The sequence below is a fragment of the Marmota marmota genome, unplaced genomic scaffold (genome assembly GCF_001458135.2).
Source record: "Marmota marmota marmota unplaced genomic scaffold, marMar, whole genome shotgun sequence".
Taxonomy (NCBI): Eukaryota; Metazoa; Chordata; class Mammalia; order Rodentia; family Sciuridae; genus Marmota; species Marmota marmota.
In genome coordinates this window covers 5,063,671-5,090,638 of record NW_025999905.1, presented here as the reverse complement: position 1 = coordinate 5,090,638, position 26,968 = coordinate 5,063,671, and the positions used below count along the sequence as shown (strand labels likewise).

Sequence of the window (26,968 nt, the reverse complement as noted above, 5' to 3'; positions counted from 1 at the left end):
CTTGTAAAAACTTCACAATCTTTGATGGGGTTTGGATAGTGCTATATCCAAATATGGCTCCTTGGCCTCTGAGAAAACAGCAGAGGTAGGAAGTGCACCCTCACCCTCCTTTCCTGAAGCAGATCATAAAACCTTCTTTGAGAGGTGTCCTTCCTATTTCAGGAGGAAAGGAACATCCTTATCTCTGAAGACCAAGGGACAGTGAGAAGAATCTGAACAAACAGGCCTTGCTATGTGCCCCCTAGCTTTTTAACACCAGATCATATCCCCTTTGTCTAATACTACTCTACACCTACACATTTCTTCTTCAGATTTAGTAATAAAATACACAGGTTTCCCTGTTTATTTGGGTCTCCAGTTCCCTATAAAGGTTCTTGTTTCAAGTGGAACTTTCATCAAATAAATATATATGCTTTTCTCTTGGTAATGTGGCTTTTGCTTTAGGGATCTCAGACATGAATCTACAGAGGGCAAAGCTATAGTTTGGATCTGTAATATTTTTCAAAGGTCCATGTGTTAAAGGCTTGGTTACAGTTTGGCATTATTGGGAGTTGGTAGAAACTTCAAGAAGTAGAGCCTACTAAGAGGTTTTTAGGTTATTGGTGGTGTGCCCTTGAAGGGGAACTATGGGATCTTAGTCTCTTCTTCCTCTCTTTTGCTTCCTAGCTGTTATGTGAGTGGTTTTGCTTTGCCATGCACTCTAGTCATGATCTGCTACTTTGCTGTAAGCCTAAAAGCAATGGGTCTAACTGATCATATAGTAGAACCTTAGAAACCATAAACCAAAGTAAACCTTTCTCTTAATAAATTGATTATCTCAGGCTTTGTTATAGTATGGGAAAGTTGACCAACATAGATGAGTAAAGAAATTTCCTCTTCTAATTCCCAAAGGCAAACTGGAATGTGAATGGAAAATAATTTAATTCTTACTCAAAAATGTCTAGAGACTAGCCATATAGCAGACCAAAAAGTTCATTAAAAAATAATTTCTAATCCTCACCCCACCCTCCCAATAGCAACTACTGGCTTTCAAAGTTGTGCTTCATATTTCATGGTCACAATTTTTTTAAAAGTATTAAATTTTAAGTAAGGTGTTACCAGATGCCTTCCTGATTGGGTGGGTGTCAGAATACTTTCCAAAGAATATGAGGCAATGAATGACATACTTTGCTAGCACATACAGTACTCTAAAGTCAAACTTCTGGCAGAATGTAGGAGGTAACTAAATGTAGCAATTTATTGATAAGATTTTCATAGATAAGTCAGTTAAGAAGTCAAGATTAAATAACACCACTACCACCACGTTTTGGAATTTACCTAAGACAACAAATTGGTAGGGTCAATTGTCTCTTAAGCTAGCCCTCATTTAACAAATGAATGTGTGTGTGTGTGTGTGTGTGTCTTTTTGAACTCTACGAAAGGAGGGCAAACATCCACCTTAACCAAAGTAGTGCTTAATCACTAAGATACTAATTAAAATAAAGCAGGGGGAGAAGGAGCCCCATTTCTGCTTAGGAAGAAGAAAATCCCGAGAGAAGAAAGTACAGGATAATGGGGGAAAAAATCACAACTTATTTTGAGTCCAAAGAACAGAAGTCACAAGGCAACCAGACAATTTCAAAAGGTGGTAAGAGTCTCTGAGGAAAGACAGGGATGTATGAACTATTTCACGTTTGGCAGAGCATGGGAAGAAGAGGGAGAAAAATATCTGAAATTAAAGAACTCTAAAAGGTTGAATTCCTGGAGGTTATAAACACAAGGCTCAATTTTTCTACAGGTTTCCTCCAAGTTTTCAGGTAAAAGACTTGGGGAACAGCAAAGAGATAGGAACAAGAACCCTTTAATGGTGAATAGGCACAAAATCCAGCTGGCTTCCTGGGACCATTTTAGCATACAAAGCCAAGCTACTGGTTGCTGGGAGAAGACAAAAAACCTGCACTGATACACAGCAGAGGTGTGCTACTGCTGGGGGTGGGGCAAGAATGCTGAGAGGTAATATATTACTCTTGAGTGCTTCCCCTAGAAGGTATCTAATATGCAATAGTATTCTGTGGTATAAGAACAGGATGTGAAGAGGCTGAAGAAACTGTAGCTTGTTTGTCAAGCATGTACTATGATGTACTTTTCTTAGAATATTCAAAAAAGCTATAAACAAGTATTTGGTTTAAAGAATACAAATATTAAAGAATTAAATATTTAAAATGTCTGACCATGAAGGCCTGCTCTTTTAAAAGGCAAGGTACGTGTGGCCACAAGCTGATGGAATGACAGTTGGAACAAAGGGCAGATGAGACCTACAGCAACATTCCTTGGTCACTGTGTTCCCCTAATATGTCTAGGGAATAGTATAAGTCCAAAGTGCATTTACATTTTGTTTATATGCTGGGATTATAAAAAAGCCTCTCAAGAAATGGGATAAAAACCATGAGCACTGGGGAATGTCAGAGGAGGAAAAGCCTTGAAGAAGGATCAATTCTGCAACAGTTTAGAGTTTAGGATTTTCTCAAGATTTAGCCGTCAATAAGAGTTCATGATAGAAAACAAAATGGATGTTCAACATAATGGGAATTTAGAAAGTAACAGAAATTTAAAATTTCCTTAATCAGATGCAGAAAAACATCTGTACTATTGATACAAATGAATCACAAAGTACTAGCTTTCTTCTGAAGTGACTGACTTACAATGCCAGAACCCAGGCTGCATGCCAAATGGCAAAGCCTCTCATACATGGAATGCAGATGAGCCTTTGCTCAGACATTCAGAGTTTGCATTCCTTTGAGGAACTATCCCTGCATGGAGAGTGGCACTTCAGCTACCACTGGTGAAACAGGGGCCAGAGATTTCTGTTTGCAATCCATTCTCCATTTTTTATCCGCCAGTACACAAAGGAATCAGCGAACTTAAAATAACATTTAGGTGAAAACAATTATTTGGATACCCTAAAACACTATTTATTCAGCAAAAAAATTCCCAAAGGTTGACAAGTTTAGTATCAGGGCATTACAACTTATGACTTCTATTTGGTCATAATCTTGAATTCAAAATAGATTTAAATCTTTCTCACCTACTGAGAAAAGTGTTTCTAATTAATAGTTGATATAATTTTTAAGTATCTACTTTCCTCAACACTGTAGCTAAAGTTAATTATTCACAGAATCCATATCTTTCCCCTAAATCATTTCAGTTAACCTTTTGAATCACTCTAAATGTCTTCACCTTCTTTGACCACTTCCAAACCATTTGTTTGCCTGCAGTTATCATTTTAGAGACTCACCTCAGATATCACCTTCTCCAAAATCTCTTCCCTTCCCCTTGAGAAAAGCCATGAGATTCTGGACAACAGCATTCAAGCAGAGCAAAAGTAAGTACAAAGGCAAGAGATCTGTGTGTCTGAGGAACAGAGATATGGCCAGTGTGGCTGAAGCACAAGAGGAGAGTAGGTGAGAAAGTAGATCACAGAGTCATATACCATACCAGTTCCTGAGACCTTGGTAGAGAGTCTGGATTTCTATTCTAAATAAATTTGAAAGTATTGGAAAATTTTGATTACTAGAGTTATAATTTGAATAAGAGAACATTATATAAATTATTGAAAGAGTCTTCAAATTGTCTCAAACTGAGGCAGGGTAATAATACCATCTCTTCTTGTTCTTTCTGCCATTTCTTTTTTCTTTTGACAGTAAGATGGTATTTTCATTTTAATCATACTCAGTGTTACCATAAAAGCTTATTTTCCTTATCATACCCTTTATTCTATCTGATGTAACATTCAATGTCTGGAATCAAAATATAAAAAGCTCAGTAAATTTCCACTAGTTTAAGGATTAAGGGACAAGTTTGGTTAACAAAGTAAAATAGAAACAAGAATAAATTTTGTATAGATATTGATATCCAGCTCCAACTACTTTCTTTTTTTTTTTTTAATATTTTTTTTTTTTTAGTTTTAGGTGGACACAATATCTTTATTTTCTTTTTTTGTGGTGCTGAGGATCGAACCCAGTGCCTCACGCATGCCAGGCGAGCGCGTTACCACTTGAGCCACATCCCGAGCCCCAGCTCCAGCTACTTTCAAAGTGGAACTACCTGCAATTTAAATAATTTAGCCCTCTGACCAGGAATTAAGTAAAAAATTTGTCATTCCCTTGCAAAAGAATTCCCTTTTAAGTATTAAAAGATGCTGAACAGCACTGGGAAAAACTGATATATTTGCTTGAATTTGATAACTTGAGAACTTGAGTTTGTTAGCAACATACTCACAAAATGTTCTTAATAGACAGGAATAACTGTACCAAAATAAGGATTATCAATGGCATAATACTTTCTTAAAAAACAACTGATAAAATCCCTCTTTTCTCAGCATTTTATGAGATGATAGAAAGTTAACATTGTCACTGTATCAAGGATCTTAATAAATTAATGAGAAAAGACTACTCATGAATAAATGACTAAAGACAGTAAAACAAAATATCCAGAGAGAAATTTCTCCCCGCTCCCTTCTTCTTCCTTTAGGGTGCAAGGGAATGAACCTAGGGTCTCACACATGCTGGGCAAGTGCTCTACCACTGAGCTACGAAGAGATATCTTAACTGGATGATTATACTCCTCCAAATCCATGAGATCTGATCTGACTAATATCTCACCTTCTTGAAAGACATCAGTACCTCCCACCCTTTCTGCAGTGATAAAGGCAATAACCATCTGCTTCCTACAAAGGATGGAAAGACAGTATCTTCTTCTAATTTGAGTCTTACTGGGGTAGCTTTAAAGAGTAAGAAAGAGACAGAACAGACAGAATATATATATAACCAAGACAGAAAAACAATGACACAAATTTAACCACTTATATCATCACAATGAAAAAAAAAAGGGTGGAAATATAGAATGAAAAGAAAACTGAACTGAATCACATGAAAAGCCAGTTTTTAATTTTTACTAAAGATAGAATATAATCTAGCTTAGCAAGAAGAGAAGAAGTTAAAAAACTGAATTGGTGGCTATGAAAGGCTGCACAAATATCCATCTTTTCAACTAAAGATGGCATGTCCCAGTGTATTACTACCTGACTGAGAAAGTATTTTCCTGCATAAACTCAGGGTCAGGTATAATAAGTACTATGGTTCTCTAAAGACAGAGGAAACTCTGAAAACATACTATCTTCAAGTTTTAAAAGAAGATAAAAGAAGCTTAGGTCTAGGGGAATAAGAAAGTCCTAGCTACTATTGACTAAGAAAAGAAAAAAATCAGGTTTTATTTTAAAAATAGAAAACATTATTTATTTGTATATGTATTTATGTCCTATTTAGCAATTTTTAATTCTAACAAATGTCAGTTTACAAAATGTCATATTTCCTTAGGAAGAAAGACCAAATTTGAAAAAGAATCCTGGTATAATCAGAAAGAGAATGGTGCTTTGGTTTGAAAAATAGGAATCTGAGTTGCTTCTCTGTCTATAGTATGTAAGTGTGACTGCGTACTTTTCTCTTAATATCTTTGCCTTTGTTTCTCCATCTGCCTTATTGATTTCACAGTAAATGTATATACAAAAATGTCATGTAAATTTTAAGTTACTGTTGAGAAAGTGCAAAGTGGTAAGTTTTAGGATTTAGATTAATAATTTTTCAGGATGTGTTTATATTTGTTTCTCAATGGAAACATCAGTTAATCTTAAATTTAAAATCACTAAATGGTCATTCAAACTAATGATCTCTGTTGGAGCATTAATGACAATGTTATATCCAATAGGAAATATGTTTGGGGAACATTTATTTTAGTTGCAGTATTAGAACTTGTATTATGTTAGAAAGTTAGAAATTATATAAAAAGGTATAATTGTAAATTGATATTTTACTTTGAGGTGATAATACACAATATTTTGATTCTTTATAAAAAGTCTCTAAAGTCAATAAAGAAAAGTGGCATGAGAAAGAAAAATCTTTTCCATGGGAGACAGGTAATTTCATTTTGTTGTTGCTTTATTGTGGGCGGGGGAGGTAAGACATATGAAATAGGATTAAAAATTTTCAAAAAAGTTTCACTCCAGAGGATCAAACTGCCATACAGGCATAAAATTTTCATAAAATGTTTATAGTTGTTATGAATGTTGTCTTAAGCTGACAATTACAATAGTGATCTAAATAAATTTCTCCTCTTCTATACAGTTACATAGATGTTTTCCCTTTTCCCAATTTAGTTAAGTTATATCTTCCTACTGAAAGCTTATGAATGCCTTGTTTTCTTCTGTAGACAGGTGGAAAAAGAAGTTATTATTATTTTTTAATTCTTAGGTGAAAAATGTAACCCAGCGATTAAGGATGTCTGCCTTTGCTATTTTATATCTTTCTTTAAAATCAGAGAGATTTGACTATACATAGAAATCCCAAGCCAATACTTCAGGATTAAATTTAAGTTAATACTTCATGAGAAAGGCTCAGAGAAGATACAAAAGTGAATATGACAGTCCTAATCCTTAAGAAACATTAATTCAGTAAAGAAGGCAGGTTTTCAAACAACTAACTGTAATTGAAAAGCCAAATAAAATTGTGTGGTATTAGAGCTTTGAGGAAGTTATTAATAATGACAGGTGGCATCAGGGAAACATTTCTTTTAAAAATGTGACATTTGACATTGTGCCTTAAGACACGTATCTACCCAGGAAGAGAGAGTGCTGGCATTACTGGTTGATGAGGCAAAGTCCTTAAAGCACCTAATATACAAGAATAAATGTGAGACAAGTATTATTTTCACTAGAGTACAAAATCCACAAGGGCAGGGACCATTGTTTCTTTCATCCTCTGTTATATCAATAGCATTTAGAACAATGTCTGGTGTAATATAAATATATGTTGAATTAATAAATGAACTGAACACTGTACAGTTGAAAGAAGGAAGGAAGAGGGCACTGGAAATGCAGCTTGAGCCTGGGAAAGCTTAAGAGTATGTGAATGATAAAGAATACTATAAGTTTTTGAAGAAGGAAATAAACTGATCTACTATTTATTTTTAATGTTACATTCTGCAGGCCATGTCAGCTAATTGAGAAAGTGAGTGAAGAGACAAAGGAGCTGGGGCGGTGGCTCAGTGGTAGTGCACTTGCCTGGCATGTGTGAAGCACTGGGTTTGATTCTCAGCACTGCAAATTAAAAAAAATAAAGGTCTATCAACAACTTAAAAAGAGAGAGAGAGAGAGACACACACACACACACACACACACACACACACACACACACACAGGAAAATAAAAGGTGCCAGGATTGCAAAGGATATGGATATGGGACTTGGGGGTAGAACTGATAGGACTTGACATATGACTTATGTGTAGAGGTGAGAAAAAGGAATGAGTTAAAGATGATTCTAGAAATTTCCAAACCAAGTGACTAGGAGAATGGTGGTATCACTATGTAAGAAAAGGAGAACAGGTAAACAACAATTTTTTTCTACAGGAAAAAAGTAAGTTCAGTGCCTAGGCTTATTAAATATAAGTGCTGGCTAGAAATTCATATTAAAAAGTTTAAAATAAAGAAATTTAGACTTGGGGTTCAGAAGTGAGCCAAGATGAAAGCTCTATGTGGACTTAATCAAGATATATGCTCTGATTGCCTATTCTTCACAAGCACCAGAATTTAAGCCATCAGCATAGCAATGGTTGTTATGAATGGGAGATAAGTCATTGGGAAGCATTTAAATATTTAAGAAAAAAATGGATAAAAGAACCATTGTATGTAATTAAACTAGACAGATGAGAAATAAGACTATTGTACAAATATCAAGGACAAGTTTTTAAGAAGGAAGCTAAGGGAAGAAGGTGTACAAATTGTTCAAATCCTCAAAAATTTTTCCTAATTTAGTGGTTCCTTTCAGAATATAGTTAAAAAAAACTTCAAGAAAGCGTCAAGTGGAAATCAAACTTTTCAAAAAAGAAAACTGGGAACACACACAAATCTTACAAATGCTAAGAAGTTGGTGAGGTCTCAACAAAAGTGGAAAAAGAAATATCATTCTGACCTTAAATCTGCTACTGCAACTTTCAGTGAATCATTTAGACTCTTTATCTCTAGCCACTCTTACTGAAACAGGGATTTTTTTTCTTTTTTCTTTTTTTAAACAAGAAGTTCTGGGAAAAATACCAACATGAATTTAGAAGTATAGTGAAGGCCTTGGAAGGATATTTAAAGACTAGTTCCTGTTCTCAAAGAGGTTAGAAGGTTATTTTTTAATTAAAAGCAAACCATGTAATAGTACTTAAAGTAAATGCTTTACTTAAGAGTTCCAATTTAGAGAATAAATATTAAAAAATGATTTGTGTACAAGTAATCATTTAAGGCAGTTCAGGAGAGTAAATGGCATAGATAAACTCTAGTTTGAAGATTTTCCTTCATAGACTTGAGTTGTTATCCTATTGATGTTGAGCTGAGTTTACTCAAATATAGACCAGATTATATGTCCATATAGCAACAATAAAACAATCTGGTTGGTTTAAATTACATATCCCAGAAGCTAAACTAAAATTCTGATTAATAGCAACATAAAGAAAAATAACCAAGCTATGATAAAGCAAGTGGCTTTATAATTCTCTGGGTGTGTGATTCTCCTGGGATAAGTTGTTAGAGAATATGGACCATGGACATAAACATCTTCAGGAGTTCCAGTATCCACTTTCCAATAAAAACAAACAAACAAACAAAAAAGAATTCCAATATACGATAAAAACATACCTTTCAGGAATGATATGCCAGTTTTCATTCTTTTTTTAAAAATATTTTTTAATTATACATGGACACAATACCTTTATTTTGTTTATTTATTTTTATGTGGTTCTGAGGATAGAACCCAGGGTCTCATACGTGCAAGGTGAGCGCTCTATTGCTGAGCCACAACCCCAGTCCAGTTCACATTGTTAATAGCAGCTGAAGAAGTGCTTATTTCTTAACATTCTTGCAATCATTTAGTATTATTTTCAAATCTTGTTAACTTGACAGAAGAAAAAAATAAACTGTAATTTCGTAGAATGTTGTCTCATTTGAGCCATTTAGACTTCTTTTTATTACTGATTTGTAGAGTTCCTTATATACATAAAAGAGAAAGATCCTGTAGTCACTGACAACTCCAAAAGAAGGATTACCCAAACCACCCTCGTGCTTCTACACTACATAATATAAAATAGACTGGCTGCAAATTCGGTCCATTTTCCTGCTGCTTGGCAAGTCACTGGTAGGCCACTGTTAGCTCCTTTGCTTTCCCAATCTCCAATTCAGGCCTGAATCCTCTCTTTCCCTGTGTAGACCTGTCAGACCATAAGCACCCAGGACCCAGTGAATCTTAGAGTCTAGAAAAATAGTACAAGGCATGCAAGAAGATGACTAAATAAATACTAGCCTGGCATGGCATGGACATAAAAGGGCAGTAACAGGCACATTTGTTTTAAAGACAGCTCTCCTTCTTATACACTAAGTGGTCCTGGGCCAGCCAATCTTCGGACACAGTTTTCTCCTCAATAGAATGGCATTTAATAGCTACTGCAGAGGACTGTTATGAAGCAAAGACCTAATGCAAGGCATGGAATATGCCTGGCACTAAGTAAATATTAGCTTCTTTTCATGTCTCCAAGTTGGTATAAGCTTTTTCCTAAAATTTGACTGCTTTATATGGATTTTTTACATAGCTACATTTACTTTATTTTCTTCATGTCACTCTGATAGGCAATAAGGACACATCAATGGGTCTTGATTACTACAAAGTCAACTTTCCTGGCACTAAAAGAGTTTCTGCAGTTTAAACTCAAGATTACCTCTTTAAGTCTGTCTCATACTCCTCCCCATAAAATTTTTTCTAGTTCAGTAAGAGTAGGTTTATTCATTTTTCCCAAATATACCTGGAACATTCAAATCTGTATGCCTTTTCTCACTTTTCTACAATTCTCCAACTCTCCAAATTCCAAGACACATTATTATTATTTTTTATTGTAATCTAATATTTATTGAGTGTTTTCTATGTGTCGGGTATTATTCTAAGTCTATTACATGCATTGTTTTCACTTAATCCTCACAAGCTCTACAAGATATTCTATTATCTCTGTTACCAAGAATACATATTTGGCTTTCTTCTCTAACAGATTGTACAGTCTTGCAATATAAGCTATGCCTTCTACTTCTTTGTATAATCATCAAGAAGGAATTCAATGAGAATGTATGAGTTGATTACATTTTCATTCATATTTTGTTCTTTCAACTGCTATAATGCTCACTTTCATCAAACCTATTATGCTGTCAGATTATAAAGTAAGTAAACAAGATTATCTAAATTTTGTAGACATCTCTAAGGACCCAAGACTATTTACAGACATAGTAAAGATTCTGCATGCTGAAGAACAGCAACAGTTTAAGTAGTAGAGTGTGAGTTCTTACAAAGAAATCCTTGGAATTACTAAGATCATGAAATGAGCTTAAGTGAGAAAACTCATGGGTATTAAAAATCATAAAAGTGGGCTGGGGATGTGGCTCAAGCGGTAGCGCACTCGCCTGCCATGCGTGCGGCCCAGGTTCGATCCTCAGCACCACATACAAACAAAGATGTTGTGTCTGCCGAGAACTGAAAAATAAATATTAAAAAAAAATTTCTCTCTCTCTCTCTCCTCTTTCTTTAAAAAAATCATAAAAGTGAGAACAAACAAAATTAATAAAATGTGACAGTACAGTCACCATTGTTTTGTAGATCGCATAAGATATTATAATAGGGTGATAAGAGAAACTCAGCAAGTCCTTTCTCTTTACTGGATTTATCATACAGGGAAAGCACAATTTTTCTTGCATGTAAGCCAAAGCCCCGTAATATCATATCTCCTTTACCGGGAGAAATAATCATTTGGGCTGCTTATAAAATAAAATGTGCTTCAAGGGACTTTTTCAAATTATATGTCTATGATATTATGGGATTTATTTTCCTCCTAGGTCTCCTGGGTTTATAGCACAGACATTTAAATCAAACTTCTTTTCATAATGTTCCTAGAATACAAGAAGATTTATAACAGACTGATAAAGAAGAGTAAGTCAATCTGAAGATTAAATAAAAATAACAGAAAACTGAGTACTTTTAAACAAAATTAATAACTTAAAATTAATATATGATTAACTTATTAAAATGAAAAATTTCATACCTTGAGTGTGTTGTTACCTTTTTTAAAGATTAAAGATACTGAGGTTTTCAAATTAGTTTGCTTATGATTAAGGATGAAAGTGAGAACAGCTACTATGTTAGATTAAATCATTTGCTTAATTCATATGGAAGAATAAAAGAAATGCCAGTGTGCAGCACATTCTAGTGCAAAGGAGAAAAAAAGGTTAATCAATTCAAATCAATTTTAGCTGAGGGCATTTTTCCACGACTACTGAACCCTAGCATGTGTCAGGCAGCTAAAATTACACTAAAACGTGCAAGATCTGTTATTTTAGAGATAATCCAGGAAGCAAACAAAGCCAAAAATTCTCTCTGTATTTTTAACATGAAATGCTTACATTGTTAGTCAGGTATATATATATTTTTTCTCTGTTAAGACTTTCATGTATGGGTCTCCTCTTTTGAGTATGTTTGAGTTTCCATAATAAAAAATAGAAAAAAAGGAACAATAACAAAAATGATTTTGTATATATTTCTAATACACTATTTGCCCTTTAAAACAATTCTTACCAGTCTCTGCTTCTGAAGCTCTTCTCTAAGAATTTTATCTTCTGGCAAAACATCACACAACAAAAAATAATTGTCTTGTTCTTCTGTTGAGAGATAAGGAAAATAAATGAGAAAATAGATATTTCCAAGTTTTTTTTTCTAGAATAATTTATTTCTTTAAAAATGTTTGCATGCATGTATATGACTGTGCATGCCTGGGTGCACATACAGTAGGATCTAGTACAGAATCTGTTTTAGCTTTATTCCAATTTAGGCAAAATAAACACAGCAATTTAACTTCAGTCATCATAAAAGGGAGAGCAACTGTAATTTGAGATAGTAAGATTATTCCTTCAAAATTTTTGGAATGCAGTAAAAATATGGTACCAAGATGTATACTTACCAAGTGGAGCTGTGGAATTGATTCTTATCACACTACAAAAATCTGTGATGGGCTGTTCAGTGAACCTTTTCTTCCAATATAAAATGTACCTTAGAATAATAATTTAAAAAAGGGTTAGTGAGAAGACTCAATATGCTACTTTCATAGAATAATAGGATTATATAAGAACATTTCATTTTATCCCAAAGCAACAAATAAAATTCTAACTGAATACTGCTAGAAAATTTGTGAACACAAAGGCAGTGAAGCATTGTAGAAATATGAAATAAATACTTAATGAAATGAAATTACCCTGTAAAAGCATAAAAATGATTAAACTTTATCCCTAAATTCAATAAACAGATATATAGGGCAGTTAAACTGAGTTACTTTAACATGATAATGAAGTTTTCTAAAATAATATATGAGTTTATATGTATTTAAAATGCAACAAATAAATAGGCTTCTGACACATTCTGCAATAAATAGAAAGTTGAGTGGTTATCTTATAAAAGAACAGAGGTCATAAGAATAATAAAATGAAAAATCAGTCTACGTTCAAAATCTATATAACAAGAGAAAAATTCCATATGTCCACATCATGTTTGAAAGAAGTCAAATTTAGCCTTTGGAAAAATAGCTGAGCTTACAATTCTTAAATCTAATGAGCAGATTTAGAAGCAGCATACAGGTTGAATTTAAATGCAACTCATAACTCACAGACCTATATATCTGATGAAAGAGGTAATAAGATCACAGGATTCAACAAGCTATGTTTATTTTCATTTACTTAACAACATATATATTGGCAATTGCAATTTTATTTGCCAAATGGTACCAATAAGAGAATGTGGTGTTCTTGGGGAGAAAGGAGTTGGTAAGGGTTGACTCTATACTTGATGATTTATCAGATTATGCAACCATGGATAAAAGCAGTAACTTAAACCAAAGAACCAAAGACCTGTGAAAGATATGTGGTCTTGAAATCGTTTCTTTTTAATATTTATTTTTTAGTTGTAGTTGGACACAGTACCTTTATTTATTTATTTTTATGTGGTGCTAAGGATCGAACCCAGGGCCTCGTATGTGCTAGGTGAGTACTCAACTGGTGAGCCAGAACCCCAACCTCTGAAATAGTTTTAATGGTGTAAAAAACAGTACATAGAAACAGTAGGAATTTGGACATTTAAAAATGGCTTATATACACCTACCAGTGTTTTTCATATAGTAGGCCCACAACAAATGTTTTAAAGTAGTATGAGAGTATTTGAAGATTCTTGTTAAGTTTTCTAAGTAGCCTCCTACTTGACATATTTGTTTCTCATTTTTATTCTTTCCTCCCTTTTTCTTAACATTACTTCTCCAATTCCATGGTTCTCTAGAGATAAGGCATTACTATATTAGAAAAAAAATCATGCTGGAGAAAGGTCTGAGAAAAAGAGAGAATCAAGATATAAGCTGACATAAAATGTAAATAAGTATATAATTATAAAAGGAAAGAAATGAATGACTAATGTATAAGAATAGATCCATATTTTACTTCTTTCTTCTCACATAAAACCACATTATTAACCCTGATGGATAAGAGGAGAAATCTTCCCATATGGAACAGTACTGAGCTTCATCCTAAGAGATAAAAAAATGATGATTTTAGGCTCCAGCTCAGCCTCAAACCACAAATACTACAAATGATGCACTGTTGCTCTGTAGTTCTCATTGGTTTCCATAATAGCAGTCTCAGAACAGACAAAAAGGCAAATTTATCTATCAGAAGCTCTTAACATTATTTCCTATGCCAGCTTCAGCACCTTTCATTTCTCAGTATTCTACACAGCTACTTTAGTTCTTTTCTCCCATGAGAAGCAAAAAAGGAGAAAGAAAAGGCTTAAGAGAATAATAATGACATTCCTTGACCTTTACTTATTTTCTTCTCGGTGTATCTTTTATTACAAAGGGTTGACAGGGATAAATGAACATAGTAGAACCTATATTAGAGATGTTGCATTGTTTTTCCAAATTGAAATATGCAGATATCTACTTTAATGACCAATCAAATTCATATATGGTAGACCAGGTGCTGAGATAGAGGACAACATTCTCTCTAGAGTTCCCTTATGGTCACCATTAGAATATACCAAAGAGAGATACCTCAGCTTCCAGTGTCACTATCTGTGTGACGTCCTCTAAATGAAACTGACAATAATGGTCAGCCCTATAAAACAGTAGTTCCATTTTGAGTCTATAGCCAATTATAGGAGGCAGCAGTCACTCCTTGAATATACAGACCTAGGAATGTGTGAAACACTGTGAGGCAGATGACCAATAAGAATGTGGTGGATCCTAGAGATCAAACTGCCCTTTGAATTATCATTGATTTATTTATTAATGAAATATCAATACCATTTCTATTCTGTCTGCACTGATATTCATCTAGAAGCAGCTTGCTTTTTAAGTGAAGAAAGTGGTCAAAACTTCATAGTTGATGTATTAATATGGTATGAAAGGAACAGGGACTTTGCATTCAGGGATATGAACCTAAATTTAAGGTATTTCATTTTCCCAAAGCTCACATTACTCACTTGCAATATCAGTTGTTGGCAACTAAACGAAGCAAGTAAAGCAGTATCCAAAATCCTGAATGTTTAACATGTGATATTTATTATTAAGAGAAAAAACATATTTAGATAAGACTAAGGTAGTGAAGAATTTATGTTTATCTCAGGGGAATAATGGTGTCTAAAACAAAAAATATTTCACCCTCAACAAAAGGAAAAAAAAATGAAAAAGTGGGCATGGTGGTATGCGCCTATAGTCCAAGATACTTGGGAGGTGGAGGCTGAGGTGAGAGGATCACTTGAGTTCATGAGTTTGAGACCAGCCTGGGCAAGAATGAAAGAAGAACCTATATTAAAAAAAAAAAAAAAAAAAAAGGAACATTGCAGCAAACATCTACTGAGAAAAAAATAGTTTAATAAATAGTGAGAAAGCTCACAGAAGTGGCTAGGGTGACCAAAGAGTAAAATAATGATGTCATGTGAAGCAACAATGATAATTACTAGAAGCCACCATTTGCCGAGTCCTTGTCTGTCTAAGGTCACAATTAGAATGTAAGAATTGGGATATGAACTTGTTCTGACTCCAAAGTCAAACTTGGTCTTCTGGAGAACAGTGCCTCTTGTGGCACATGGAGATCAATCTGCATAAGAACTGCAGAAAAGGGAAGACAGGGTGGGAAAAAGCCCATACAGTTGTAATGAAATTATTATTTTTTTCCTTCAGAAGACAAGGAAGTTCTGTATAATACTTTTTGACAAGAGAGAAACAGAACAAGAGACATGAAGTCTGAAGGGAAAAGGAAACTTCTCTTTCCCAAAAGCATACTAGACAGTAGTGGTGTTCAGCATAAACTGCACCTAACTTCAGGTCTAAGGACAAAAAGCTGATGCCAGCTGTGTGTGGCTGTTGATTTAGAACTACTTGACTAGGGACAAGTGAAAAGTAACTCCATTACAGAGGTAACAATGACCTAATTCCAACAGTCAATGGGTCTCAGTCTCTAAGGATTTCTACGTTTTGATACTGTCTTCATGATCTCTGAAGAGAAGGATCACATTATATACTATCTATTTTGTGTCAGAGTTTACTTCAAGGTGATAGACACAGGGAAGCAATTACTAACATCAATGGACTTAAAATCCTGGGTATATTCTGCCTAGCAAACCCTTTGAAATATTTAGGGAGGGACTGGGCATGGTAACTCACACCTGTAATCCCAGTGACTTGGAAGGCTGGAATCTCGAGTTCAAGTCTAGCTAGCCTTGGAAACTTAGCAAGACCCTGTCTCAAAAATGAAAATGAATGAATGAATGAATGAATAAATAAATAAATAAATAGAGCTAGGGATGTAGCTCAGTGGTGGAGTACCCTTGAGTAATGTGTTCCACCCTTAAGAAATGTACACACCCACACAGACCACTAGTTAATGAGGGCATCCAAAGGGTTGAAGAGAGTGAAGCTATTATGATACAGTCTGGCAGTCTTCAAATAGGTTCAAAGTTATTTTATTGCTCCATGAACAAGTAGTCATCAATTTTATTTACTTGTTTGTTTTTATTCATTTTTGGGACTGAACTCAAGGGCACTTGACTATCCTTCCAGTCTTTTTTGAGACAGAGTCTCACTAAGTTGCTAAGACTGGCCTTGAACTTGTGATCTTCCTGCCTCAGTCTCCTGAGTCACTGGGATTATAGGCACATGCCTGGCAGTTATCAATTTTAGAAATGATGTTTTTCAGGTACTGTCAGTAGAATCTGAAATATTGTTAGTTGTCTTCTCAAGGCAGGCAGGGGATAAATCAGGTAATAGGCTAGTTCAAGAGGAAAAAATTATCAATGAGTGTTTCTTCTTGGGAGACAATGTTTGTTACAAAAGCCACATATAAACCATCATACAATCTAAATATATAAAATTATGAATCAAACCTTATTGGGATATGAAAAATAAATAAATAAATAAATAGACCTCAACTACAACATATATTTGACCTACGCCTAAATTTGAGGCAAGAAAAATACTAGTTAAATGTAATAATGGTTATTTTTGCTTAGAATTAAGAGGTGTCTATATATATATTTCCTTGTGGTTAGTACAGGCACTCAGATAAATTGCATTCAATTGAGATATAGCTTAGTGATAGCAGGCCTTAAATAAATACATGCTTCTTGTGATTTTTTTCCCCACCCACTAGAAGATATTTTTTAAAGTTAAGGGATCATTTAGTACTTCTTTTTTTTTTTTTTTACTTCTCTAGTTTATTCAGAGTTAGATTAGAATTGTAGCTACTCAATCTGTAAAGGCTACTGTGAAATAACATGGTATCAACACTTTATTGGGATGACTGCTATAAAAGAATTTTTATACTTTACTAAAAAGCCAAGAAAATAATTGTAAGTCAGCAAATACTTTTCTCCTTTCAAAAGAACGTCAAATCATGTCTCAGAATTGTCTCAGAAAAAAATAGTCCCTCTACCATCACTGATATACTTATTGATAATGGTATAAAGATTTGAGATATGGTTGTCAATTAAGTAGTACAAAATGAGTGAAATTTAATACAGAAGGTGGCAATAATTAAGAAGTTAACATATATCGTTTGGAGCAATTTTAATCTACTGAATAAAGCTAGAAAATAGCTCAGTAAATAATTGTTAAATACGTTCAAAGGGAAAATTTTTATGTTTCTTTTATTTTTCCCTAGAAAGTTTATACTGTTAATTTGTTTCAATAAAGAAAATGTCAAATATATTTAATGTGAAAACTTGACAGTTTACTTCTTGTTTATATATATATATGTATACACACACACACACACACACACACACACACACATATATATATATATATATATTTTTTTTTTTTTTTTTCTTTTTGTGGTGCTGGGGATTGAACCCAAGGCCTTGTGCATGTGAGGCAAGGACTCTACCAACTGAGCTATATCCCCATCTTGTATCTATTATTTATCATCTTTATTACTTATTGTACTTGGAAGGAGCAACTTTTTCCTAGAAGTTCTGGATAAATTCACTTATGCTACTGAACATCTCACTGTTCTCTCCTCCCCACCTTACCTCTTTAGCTTCTTTTCTAAAGTTAGGAATAATCCACACACATAATATGAGAAGATTTGAACTTATCTCTGATCATAGTTAAGACTTGTTTTCGAAAGAAATTTTTAGTTTCACTAAATAGAGATATTATAATTTAAAGGAGAATGGATATGTTAAAATGTATTTTAAAGCAACAGAGTTTAATCAATCTACTCCAATCCATTTGAATTGATCTCAGTTTTACTTACTGTGATAATTTTATTTAATTAGGAGGACAGCTGATAAGAAAGATCTAGGTTTCCAAATTTAAAATACATATTAACTATGCAGTTTAGAAAGCACTTACATCAGATATGCATGTTTTTCTTCAATTAAAAATCATCAATTTTATTATATAACTAAATTTAGGGAGTAATTAATTCTAACAATTACTGAGACTTAGTAAGTAATTTGGTTTTTCTGTTTATAGATGAATAATAAGATTAGTATCAATGATAAGAATGAGAGACTGATTAATACAAATACAGCTACTTAACTATCATACATAGTACAAAGATGAAAAGATAAATTCTGATTCAGATACTCAGATTTTAAAGGCAGAAGAGAAAGGAAAATCTTAACACCTCTCAATTATCACTGGTAAATGATCGTATTTTTCTGCAATTCATTAGAGATACTTTGTGCTTACATAGAAAAAGAATAAAAAGAATAGTTTCATAACAAAGAAAAGCTGAGTAATATAAGTCTTACTCATTTAATAGTCCTATCAATGGTTAATTATCAATTATCACTGGTAAATGATCATATTTTTCTGCAATTCATTAGAGATACTTTGTGCTTACATAAAAAAAGAATAAAAAGAATAGTTTCATAACAAAGAAAAGCTGAGTAATATAAGTCTTATTCATTTAATAGTCCTATCAATGGTTAATTGGATAAGAGAAAATTGGAACATGTCTAGCCTACAAAGTGTCTAAAACAAAATTAACATTTTTGCCCACATACTATAATTAGGTATCATAAACGAGAAAGCTCCCAGACTACACCAAGAATTAACAAATACACACACTCATTCAAGCGTGCACACATACTACCCCCAACCAATTGAAAAATAAAAATGAGAATGAGAAGCAGAGTGTCTCCTCTGAAAGTGAAGAAGAAATTATTCTATTTACCAGTTGCTGACGTATATTATTCATGTAACTCTCTTCCCTTTCTCTGTTCCTTCTCTGCTTCCTGACCAGGCAGCACTAAAATGTACTAAAATGTATAGTGCTGAATGGATATAAGGGGCAATACATACGCAGGAGGCACATGGCAGACACTCAATATGGGTGTTAGGCAGTTGGGAAGGATATTGAGGACAGAGATCAGTGTTAGAGAATAGTTAATATTACCCTTGTGGGTATGCTAGCTATTCCAACTTTCTAGAATTTTAGATTATTTAGAATCCTGGATGACATCTCAAAAGTTATATTTTACAAATAATTATCAGGTTTTTAGACCAGAATAAATGCCTATTGAAAATGCAAGCTACATTTATAGAAAACTAAGATTTCAAATATATCTTTAGTAATAAAAATACAAATGAAAACTTGGCTTTCATTTATCTGGTACACATTGTTACAGGCACTAGCAGGTGTTATACATACTCTGTTTCATATACGATTCAACAAGAGCTGGCAGAATGATGCTTAAAGTAACTCGTTGGAAGTCACAGGTTAGGAAGTTTTGAAGCCTGCATTTAACTCAAGGCCTGCCTGGTATCTATCACAGTCTACCTTAATAATACAGTTTGTGGTTTTGGAATCATAAGAAAGAAGCTGCTTTCTAGTAATGACATATGTCATCTGAGAGAGAAATTTTTATAGTTAAGATGCAAGGATATTACAATGTCTGGGCTACTCAAATATTTTTTAGTGAAATCAGAAGAGAATATCTCAAAATGTGACCTTACCAGATATACTAAATTATAGACATTCAGTAACTATACAGGTTAGTAACTACCATGATGTTGCCTCTATAAAATATGTTTGCCAAATTTCAATCAATCATGAAATGTGCATAACTACTACTCCATTATAGTTGCTTAAGAGAAGGTATTTCTCTTGAACAGCTACTATCAGAAAGTATAAATTGGGGGAAAAGGGATATTGCCTATTATCACTTACCTGCTAGTATGATAATTCAGGTGTTTCTCAGTTGGAGCATAGCTCACTTTGAGCCCTGGCTGTGTAGGTCAGTTTCCATAGAAAAAGAATATTTCTAACATGCCCAATGTTAGCAGTTCTTAAGATACTCCTCTCTATCTACTTTTTCATCTTCATTATCCTTTGTCCCTTAGAATCTGTCACTGATTTTAATAGCTGTCACTCATATCTTCCCTTTGGCTTGTTGAATGATTCCATTTTTTTTCCTCCCTCCTGGTTTACAACCTGAGCATAGCACTTAAACTGAGATTTGTTTGGACAAGATCCTACAGACTTGAAAGGTTCCAATACACCTGTTCTCAAACATTAACTTTTGGGTAGCCCATTGCGATGTCTTTTTTCTTGACTTCCTATATGGACCCATTCACCCAGAGAACACCTATGGCCTTAAACATGAAAAGAATGTTGATCTGAGAGACATCAACAGTGTCAACAATCTCATGACATGTGGCAAAGAAAATATTATTTACTCATTTGGAAAACTGATCAATTTCCAGAATTAGTAGGAAATGCACCATTATCTGACATTCTGAAACACAAATCACACACTCAAGAAAAAGAGTGCAATTTCTAAAAGAGTCTAAGGAGAAACCTGAAAATGAATATATGTACTTTCATATTTGCATAGGAATTAATTCATAGTTTATACCATTCCCCTAATGAACAGTGGATTATTTTATAAACAAAACCAAATTTACCTTTGGAAATCAACAACCAGCTTAACATCAGCAATGACAAGTTTATGCTCAATAATCATGTGCTTCAAAAGTTTGTCTTGTTCAGCCACAGGAAAATGCTCTTCACAGAAAATACAAGGCACAGATGAAGAACCGTCTAAAGTGATGGTGCCACCTGGACTTTCTGGCAGGGAAAGCGGCTCCAAGATACAATCCTTACTGTTACTTTCTGGAAGAGATTAAGAAAAAAGAAATAAAGAAATAAAGAAAACTTGAAACCAATTTTTTTAGATCTTTACGTGAATGATTTCTCACCTTCTGCATTAAAAGGATCCTAAAGATATTCATGTATCTCCAAAAAGAAAAACATATAGTGACAGAGAGTAGATATTTTATTATCATTTTAAATACTTCTGTAACCCTGAGACAGGGAATAATGCAGAAGCAGCTCAAACTCCCCATTTGCTTGCTTGAATCAGAGAAACCCATTTGTCAGGGCAGCTATTCGAGACTTCTTGGACACTGGTCAGCGGCAGAACTTCTGGGGTACTTGCAAGTGGGAAGGTTACAAGATTCTAAGGTTCACTTGTGACCTATGACTAAGAGTTATCACACAAAAGGAAGTAAATGGTATATACTGAGGCTACAGATGATGTCAGGTCAGTCTTTTAGGCTGCTTTCTATCATAGTGGCAAACTCTTTCCTATTTCTGATTATCTGTCACATATAGAGAGGATAGTTCTTATACAGGTGAGTGGCCCACGTGGTGATTTTCTGTTTATATCTTTTATTTGCTTTATATACATTTAGGTATCAGAATTGAGGCTTCTGTGAATAAAGATATGAATGTTCAATTACTAGACATAAATGATAAACATTTCTCTTATCTGTACTATTCCTTTTCCTAAACATCACCTTATAGTATCTTTATAAGTTGAAGTGTATAAATTTTGTGTCTACAATTTCAGGACCTCAAACTATAAGCAGTTGTGTTGCATCAGGACCTCTCTTTAGTCTGCCTGAGTGGAAGCCTGGACCTTCATTTTATTCAGGCTAGTGAATAGTTAGTAACCAGAAAACTAGTATAAGGAAACTAGGGTAGAACTTTTGACGTTTGCAGAAGGGTGGGGAACCTTCTTAAGAAAAAAAGATAGCTCTTTGACAGACAATAGTCTTTAGAATTAGGTTAATATTAATTCTCCTGTTACATTCTATATCTTATTTTTATCTTACTGTATTCTTATTATTCAAAGCATTTTTTAAAATTTTTGTTCATAGGTCTTTATTTTGTTTATTTTTATGTGGTGCTGAGAATTGAACCCAGTGCCTCACACATGCTAGACAGTGCTCCACCACTAAGCCACAAGCCCAGCATCTTATTCAAAGCATTCTTAGTTGAATAATTGAATCATTCAAGGTAGACTGCTGACCATGGCCTAAGAATTAGATAACTAATAAAAGAGGGGCACTTTAATTTACCCACTTAACAAAAATCAACTGAGTATTTCCTGAATGCCAGTCTCTTTGTTTCAATGTTGCTTGACGTGATCCTTACTATCCAATTTAAAGTGCTCATAATTTGGTTGAAGGTACAAATAAATTAAAAGTGTAAAGAGAGCTATATGGAGCAGAAGAATGGAGAGAGTAACTAAGCTGGAAAGGGAAGGTGTCCTATAGGAGATGACCTCTAGTATATTATTCATATATACTCTGACCCTATTAGAAGTATGCTAAACCAAACTGTTTATTTTTGTTCACAAATTTTTTTATTATATTTTTGTTATCTTAAATACTCCCATATGACAGTAGGGGAAGTATTTAAATTACACAAGCACTTTAAAGTACTGTTAATGAAATGGATTATTAGCAATTTACACTTATTAAATTAGGTAATGGAATCATGAAATTCTGCAGTTTTTTGGTTACAGGCTATACTCTTTAGTTTAGGCTAAATTTTCATGTATTTTTATGTATATGTTACTTTCATGTACATATATGTTTGTTAAGTATATTACTTATCTCTAATTCCCCCATCTTAATATTAGAGATATGTAATATACCTATGAAATTCTATGATAATATTTTATACTAGTAGGATATGACAAAAGACAGCACATTCTAAATAAAGTCAACATTAGTAAATATTACCTACCAATAGGAAATAACAAGTACTATATTACATCCTTCTCTCCAAATTTGATTAAGATAGTTGTCATTTTGTTTGACTGTAGAGCACAAGATATGATAAATAATTGTTACCACCAACAGCAGGAACTAATGTTTTTTTTTAATATTTATTTTTTAGTTGTAGTTGGACACAATATCTTTATTTATTTATTTAATGTGGTGCTGGGGATCAAACCCAGGGCCTCACCTATGCTAGGTGAGCGCTCTACCACTGAGCCACAACCCCAGCCCAGGAACTAATGTTTGTTGAGTGCTTGCTATTTGTAAATTACCAACAAAGTGCTTTAGGGCATTTTCTCAATTAATCCTAACTATTTTATTTGGCAGTGTTACTCTAATCCCACGTTCCAGAACTGAGAGTAAAAAAGATAAATACTTTCCTAAAGTAATAATGTAGGTAAGTGGCATAAACATAGTTAAGTTCAGACTAAACTCAAATACTACATTTTTCTGCTCCCAGTACCAAAAGTATTTCCTTAACTTTCTTCTTAAATAAGTACTTTCAATGCTGTTTTGAATTTATATATATTTAGAACTACTCTGAATTTATATGCATTCTGCCAATGTCCTGCAGTCTCCCTGATGCTACCTCCACTAGCACTTCTTGAACAAATTCCAGCCCATGTTTTTCAAAATAATCACTGGAGTACAGTTCATCTTTATCATTGTTTTTACTTTTTCCCAAGGCTTTACTGCAAACTCTACTATTCTGTGATTCGTTTTTCTTCCATTTTGAATGTGTAATGACCAGTTTTCCTTTTTTAAAATTATCCTTAGGAAAATGGACTGAAATGTTCAAGTATACTAGAACCACCTTTCTTGTCAAAGGCATAGAGAAACAAAATCACGAATATGCAGATTTCATGTATGATCAAGTTGTGGTTTGGTAGTATTAAGTTGTATTTGGGAACTTGAGTGACTATGTTTTCCTGAAAATAGAAGTTTTAACAGAACATTTTTAGACAACAAGATTTGTTTTCTCCTCTAACCATTAGCACCTTGCTCAAAATTATAATAGCTCTAATCATATAATATTTATCTATTTGTTCCCCTTTCTTGCCCTCAGATTGATAATCCTTGGAAGGTAAGGTGAGCTCCAGTTGTCTTTATTTACTTGCAAGTACATTGAATGAACATCTTATGCCCACCATGACCAATCATTGTTTATTTTGTGTCTGGCATTGTTAAGTAATTTACATGTATCTATTAACTTAATTACCTCTCACCATAACCTTAATGAAGAAGATTTCAATTTGATCTGTATTTTACAAATGAGGGAACTGAGAGGCACTGAGAATCTCAGTGATCTGTGCAGATAGCTATAAAGTGGCGAGAGAAAAAAAAATCGGAATCCAAGTAGTGTTAAGTGTTAGCACTTTTAACCTATGGATAACACCAAGGAATTTAGATCTTTTCTTATAAGAAGTAGAGCCACGTCTATGTTTTAAACAGAAATGAGGAGAACAAACTGGAAAGAGGTAAATTTCAAGATGTAGAAACCAGTAGGGAGACTATTGTGGATGTTTAAAAGTGAATCAGCAATATTAGCAGTGGTCAGAAGGGAAAAAATTGGAATTTTTGAAGCAATACTAAAAAATAGTGGTTTAAAGCCTCCTTCTTTAGGGTAAGGGCGTAGCTCAGTGCTAGAGTGTGTATTTAGCTCACACAAGGCCCTGGGTTTTTGATCCCAGCAACCAAAAAAATAAAAAAAGAATTTTTCTTTAAAGAGAACCTAACACAGAAGTCCAGTCTGTCAATAGACGAAAGCTAAATTGCTTTAGCTGAAGTAGGGGTGAGGGGTACCCAGAACTCCATCTGTCAACTGCCCTAGTCCCTTGATCGAACTTCTTTCTGCTTTTCTCTAATCACCAGGAATAACTCAATTAAGGGCAAAAGCTCACTCTAAGACAGAGCCCCTCACCTATAATAATGATAACAGAACACCAATAATAACAGCAGTTGCACATATTGAGTAATATTACTCTGCACATGCTATGCTTGTCCTATGTGCAGGTATGTGCCTTGTATCATTGAATCCAGATAACTACAACCTTATAAAAAGACAGGTCAATACTATCATCATCCCCCTTTATCAATGTAGAAACTGAGACTGAGAAATGAAGTAATTTTCTTATAGTTACATGCTACTCAGGGCCTGAGCTGGAATTCTACCTGAATTCTGATTCTAAAACTTCCCAAATGATCATGTGGTCCCCTCTACAGATCTAGAAGCCTGTAGTCTATGATATTAAACTATTTATTTAAGTCTTTTGTTGTCGTATTCTACCAGTATAAAGTACTATCATAGAATTTCATAGGTGTATTACATATCAGTAGGGACAGACATTAAACTGATAGTTCTTGATTACTAATTCCCCACTGGGAGGGAAGGAGTAGGAAAAAAGGGAGCCTCCCATGTTTCTGGTACACATGAGACTGCCAGTCAGCAATCCAGGATTAAATGTAGAGAAGCAGATTTGGTTTTACGGGAGAGAAGGGTAATAATGAGTATGTTTTGGATGTGTTCGATTGATCTGCTCAGAAGTAAAATATTCCCCTATGGCTGGTAGACAACAGGAGCAGAGACTGGTGTCTGATGTGATGTATTTGTACCATCCTCTTTGTTTGCCGGGTTCTGCTCTTCCAGGTTCTCCTGCAGGCCTGGCCCACTCCATCTCTCTAGGCCCAATAAAAGCAAATATCTCTGTGGGAATCAATTATTTACACTTATTTCTGCCACTGTGCTAGTCTGTGAACTCAATGTAAGGGACTTATTTATTTTCATGTCTTGTGTAGACTACAGGGGCTGCTGGAACAAACCTGGCATTTAACATATGTTTGTTAAATGAAGACAGGAAAGAATGAATAATGGACCAGAAGTACTTTCAACTAGAGTTCTAATGTTAACTTAGTTTCTAGGAAAGTCCTACTTTGGGAAACATCTGTGCCTGTCTTTAGGAGAACTCTGTTTGGCATTAAAGGTATTCATCTTATATTCATAGCTAGATCTTTAGTGCTGTGGGCCTTGGTATAACAGGCCCATCAGAAATTAAACAATAATGATGCACAGTTATATCAAATTCAAAGATAAAAAATATTATTGAGTGTAATAGGTATGTTACATTTTATTAGGAATTTTTAAATTCCATTTTTTACTCTTCATGTAAAGATATTCCAGTAAAAAAGGAACAAGTATCATTTGGGATGCAGAGTAAGTTACACCCATTTCATCAGAGGATGTTTATATGGAATAGAATTGAATCTTGGAAAAAAGAAAAAATATATATATCCCCTTAGGTACTGGGGATTGAACTATTCAGGGGCACTCGACCACTAAGCCACATCCCCCTATTTTGTATTTTATTTAGAGACAGGGTTTCACTGAATGCTTAGTGCTTCACTTATTGCTGAGGTTGGCTTTGAACTCACGATTCTCCTGGCCTCAGCCTCCCAAGCTGCTAGGATTACAGGTGTGCAACACCTTGCCCGGCTGAAAATATATTTTAATATAAAGCAGTGTTTCCAAATCTGTTTGAGTTTCATTATCCAGAGAATTTCTTTCTTTATTTTTTTGTGCTGTGGATTGGATCTGGGTTTTGTACACTGGAGAGCTTTTAAAAAAATACCAAATTCACACTGGGGATGTAGCCCAGTAGTAAAGTACTTGCTACATACTTTGATCCACAGAACTGCAAAACAACAGCAACAACAGGAACAACAAAACTCTGATTTCAAGACCTTCCTTTAGATTGAGGAAATTCTAATCTGTCCTAAAGAGTGTCCCTAAAACACTAAGTTTTGAGCCAGTAAATATAATTCACTTACATTTGCCTGACAGATTGTAATTTCCAGCTGTTGTGAATATTATATTACATTTTACTGCATGGTAAAAAAAAATAATGGATGCAGAAAGATATAATACTTTGCTTCAGGGACCTGGAACCCAAAAGGTGGAAAGAAGTAAGCTACATCTAGCTCCTTTCAACAAACAAGCAAAGTATCTTAGATATTCTGCTTTGGCTCCAAAACAACTTCACATATGTGTTGCAGGTAAAATAATCAACTCTAGTTCTCACTTTGAATTGTAAGTTATTCAAATGAACTATAAAAAAATATCATCCCAAGGAAATTGGGTTTTTGAGGTGACCCTATGCTGATTATTGACAGTTTTACTGACTCTAGGGAAGTATCCTTAAAATATCTAATTATTACTCTAGGACAATGCTTCTCAAAGTTTAATGTGTCCAT

General features: G+C 34.1%; 1 protein-coding gene across 2 annotated transcripts in view; it reads right to left on the bottom strand.

Annotated features, from left to right (window-relative positions):
• Znf277 (zinc finger protein 277) overlaps positions 1-26,968 on the bottom strand; it is a 139,442-nt gene that overhangs the window by 56,595 nt on the left and 55,879 nt on the right. For both annotated transcript variants that reach the window (XM_048799624.1, XM_015498106.2), the window contains exons 2-4: positions 20,555-20,762; positions 12,062-12,150; positions 11,680-11,762 (exon numbers count right to left, since the gene is read on the bottom strand). In XM_048799624.1, the coding sequence (XP_048655581.1) occupies positions 11,680-11,762; positions 12,062-12,150; positions 20,555-20,762 (380 nt within the window). The remainder of the gene's footprint in view (positions 1-11,679; positions 11,763-12,061; positions 12,151-20,554; positions 20,763-26,968) is intronic.